At 52.6% G+C, this 3,164-nt stretch overlaps 1 protein-coding gene across 1 annotated transcript in view; it reads left to right on the plus strand.

Annotated features, from left to right (window-relative positions):
• The first annotated feature begins 82 nt into the window (after positions 1–82).
• The window catches only part of LOC120026211 (vacuolar protein sorting-associated protein 37B-like), a 31,565-nt gene continuing 28,483 nt past the window's right edge, over positions 83–3,164 (plus strand). The window contains exon 1 of the mRNA XM_038971035.1: positions 83–281. Within this exon, the coding sequence (XP_038826963.1) occupies positions 177–281 (105 nt within the window). The 5' untranslated portion in view covers positions 83–176. The remainder of the gene's footprint in view (positions 282–3,164) is intronic.

Genomic DNA, 3,164 nt, shown 5'->3' on the forward strand with positions numbered 1-3,164 from the left:
AAAAAAACATTTAATGACGTCGCTGGCGGATGACGTCATAGTCCTATTACATTACACTCCCTTCTGATTTGCTAGAAATCATCCCTATTTCCGGTTTGTGATCCAAACACTTATCCGTTTTGAGCCGAAAGAACTGTAGCAAGACTGATCGATAGACGACAACCATCATAGGAGAAATGGCAGAATTCATGGATAAATTCAGCTCTTTCACCATGACGCAGTTAAATGAGTTGCTTGAAGACGATGAAAAGTTAAATTCTATTGTCAAAGAAATGAACGAGGTAAGTTCCCTTTGTGTTTTGCTAACGTTAGCTGGCTATCCCTAGTAACGATAGCTAGCATCAACATATCTAGGTAGCTGTGCACTTATGACTGTTGTTAGGCAGTCCTTCATTCACAACTTCCTTCTAGATGCAAACATGTTTTGCATTGAGCAACCTCATCAACATCTGCCTCGTTGCCACAGCTGAGAAGCTTGCTCCTTGTACTGTACTCAACATTTGGCACCTGTTTAGTGGATGCTCATGCTGTTTCCACATTTTTATTTACATTTACATTTAAGTCATTTAGCAGACGCTCTTATCCAGAGCGACTTACAAATTGGTGCATTCACCTTGTGATATCCAGTGGAACAGCCACTTTACAATAGTGCATCTAAATCTTTTAAGGGGGGGGGGGGGGGGGGGGGGTTAGAAGGATTACTTTATCCTATCCTAGGTATTCCTTAAAGAGGTGGGGTTTCAGGTGTCTCCGGAAGGTGGTAATTGACTCCGCTGACCTGGCGTCGTGAGGGAGTTTGTTCCACCATTGGGGTGCCAGAGCAGCGAACAGTTTTGACTGGGTTGAGCGGGAACTGTACTTCCTCAGAGGTAGGGAGGCGAGCAGGCCAGAGGTGGATGAACGCAGTGCCCTTGTTTGGGTGTAGGGCCTGATCAGAGCCTGAAGGTACGGAGGTGCCGTTCCCCTCACAGCTCCGTAGGCAAGCACCATGGTCTTGTAGCGGATGCGAGCTTCAACTGGAAGCCAGTGGAGAGAGCGGAGGAGCGGGGTGACGTGAGAGAACTTGGGAAGGTTGAACACCAGACGGGCTGCGGCTTTCTGGATGAGTTGTAGGGGTTTAATGGCACAGGCAGGGAGCCCAGCCAACAGCGAGTTGCAGTAATCCAGACGGGAGATGACAAGTGCCTGGATTAGGACCTGCGCCGCTTCCTGTGTGAGGCAGGGTCGTACTCTACGAATGTTGTAGAGCATGAACCTACAGGAACGGGCCACCGCCTTGATGTTAGTTGAGAACGACAGGGTGTTGTCCAGGATCACGCCAAGGTTCTTAGCGCTCTGGGAGGAGGACACAATGGAGTTGTCAACCGTGATGGCGAGATCATGGAACGGGCAGTCCTTCCCCGGGAGGAAGAGCAGCTCCGTCTTGCCGAGGTTCAGCTTGAGGTGGTGATCCGTCATCCACACTGATATGTCTGCCAGACATGCAGAGATGCGATTCGCCACCTGGTTATCAGAAGGGGGAAAGGAGAAGATTAATTGTGTGTCGTCTGCATAGCAATGATAGGAGAGACCATGTGAGGTTATGACAGAGCCAAGTGACTTGGTGTATAGCGAGAATAGGAGAGGGCCTAGAACAGAGCCCTGGGGGACACCAGTGGTGAGAGCACGTGGTGAGGAGACAGATTCTCGCCACGCCACCTGGTAGGAGCGACCTGTCAGGTAGGACGCAATCCAAGCGTGGGCCGCGCCGGAGATGCCCAACTCGGAGAGGGTGGAGAGGAGGATCTGATGGTTCACAGTATCAAAGGCAGCCGATAGGTCTAGAAGGATGAGAGCAGAGGAGAGAGAGTTAGCTTTAGCAGTGCGGAGCGCCTCCGTGACACAGAGAAGAGCAGTCTCAGTTGAATGACTAGTCTTGAAACCTGACTGATTTGGATCAAGAAGGTCATTCTGAGAGAGATAGCAGGAGAGCTGGCCAAGGACGGCACGTTCAAGAGTTTTGGAGAGAAAAGAAAGAAGGGATACTGGTCTGTAGTTGTTGACATCGGAGGGATCGAGTGTAGGTTTTTTCAGAAGGGGTGCAACTCTCGCTCTCTTGAAGACGGAAGGGACGTAGCCAGCGGTCAAGGATGAGTTGATGAGCGAGGTGAGGTAAGGGAGAAGGTCTCCGGAAATGGTCTGGAGGAGGGGATAGGGTCAAGCGGGCAGGTTGTTGGGCGGCCGGCCGTCACAAGACGCGAGATTTCATCTGGGGAGAGAGGGGAGAAAGAGGTCAAAGCACAGGGTAGGGCAGTGTGAGCAGAACCAGCGGTGTTGTTTGACTTAGCAAACGAGGATCGGATGTCGTCGACCTTCTTTTCAAAATGGTTGACGAAGTCATCCGCAGAGAGGGAGGAGGGGGGGGAGGGGGAGGAGGATTCAGGAGGGAGGAGGATTCAGGAGGGAGGAGAAGGTGGCAAAGAGCTTCCTACGGTTAGAGGCAGATGCTTGGAATTTAGAGTGGTAGAAAGTGGCTTAGCAGCAGCAGAGGGGAGAGGAAAGGAGGGCAGAGTGAAAAGAGAGGAGAGGAAAGGAGGGCAGAGGGAAAAGAGAGGAGAAGGAGGGCAGAGGGAAAAGAGAGGAGAGGAAAGGAGGGCAGAGGGAAAAGAGAGGAGAGGAAAGGAGGGCAGAGGGAAAAGAGAGGAGAGGAAAGGAGGGCAGAGGGAAAAGAGGGGAGAGGAAAGGAGGGCAGAGGGAAAAGAGAGGAGAGGAAAGGAGGGCCGAGGGAAAAGAGAGGAGAGGAAAGGAGGGCCGAGGGAAAAGGGGAGAGGAGGGCTGAGGGAAAAGAGGGGAGGGGAAAGGAGGGCCGAGGTAAAAGAGGGGAGAGGAAAGGAGGGCCGAGGGAAAAGGGGAGAGGAGGGCTGAGGGAAAAGAGGGGAGGGGAAAGGAGGGCCGAGGTAAAAGAGGGGAGAGGAAAGGAGGGCCGAGGGAAAAGAGGGCAGAGGGAAAAGAGGGGGGAGGAAAGGAGGGCAGAGGGAAAAGAGGGGAGAGGAAAGGAGGGCAGAGGGAGAAGAGGGGGGAGGAAAGGAGGGCAGAGGGAAAAGAGGGGAGAGGAAAGGAGGGCAGAGGGAAAAGAGGGGAGAGGAAGGAGGGCAGAGGGAAAAGAGCAGAGGATAGGGGCAGTA

The sequence above is a fragment of the Salvelinus namaycush genome, chromosome 31 (assembly GCF_016432855.1).
Source record: "Salvelinus namaycush isolate Seneca chromosome 31, SaNama_1.0, whole genome shotgun sequence".
Taxonomy (NCBI): Eukaryota; Metazoa; Chordata; class Actinopteri; order Salmoniformes; family Salmonidae; genus Salvelinus; species Salvelinus namaycush.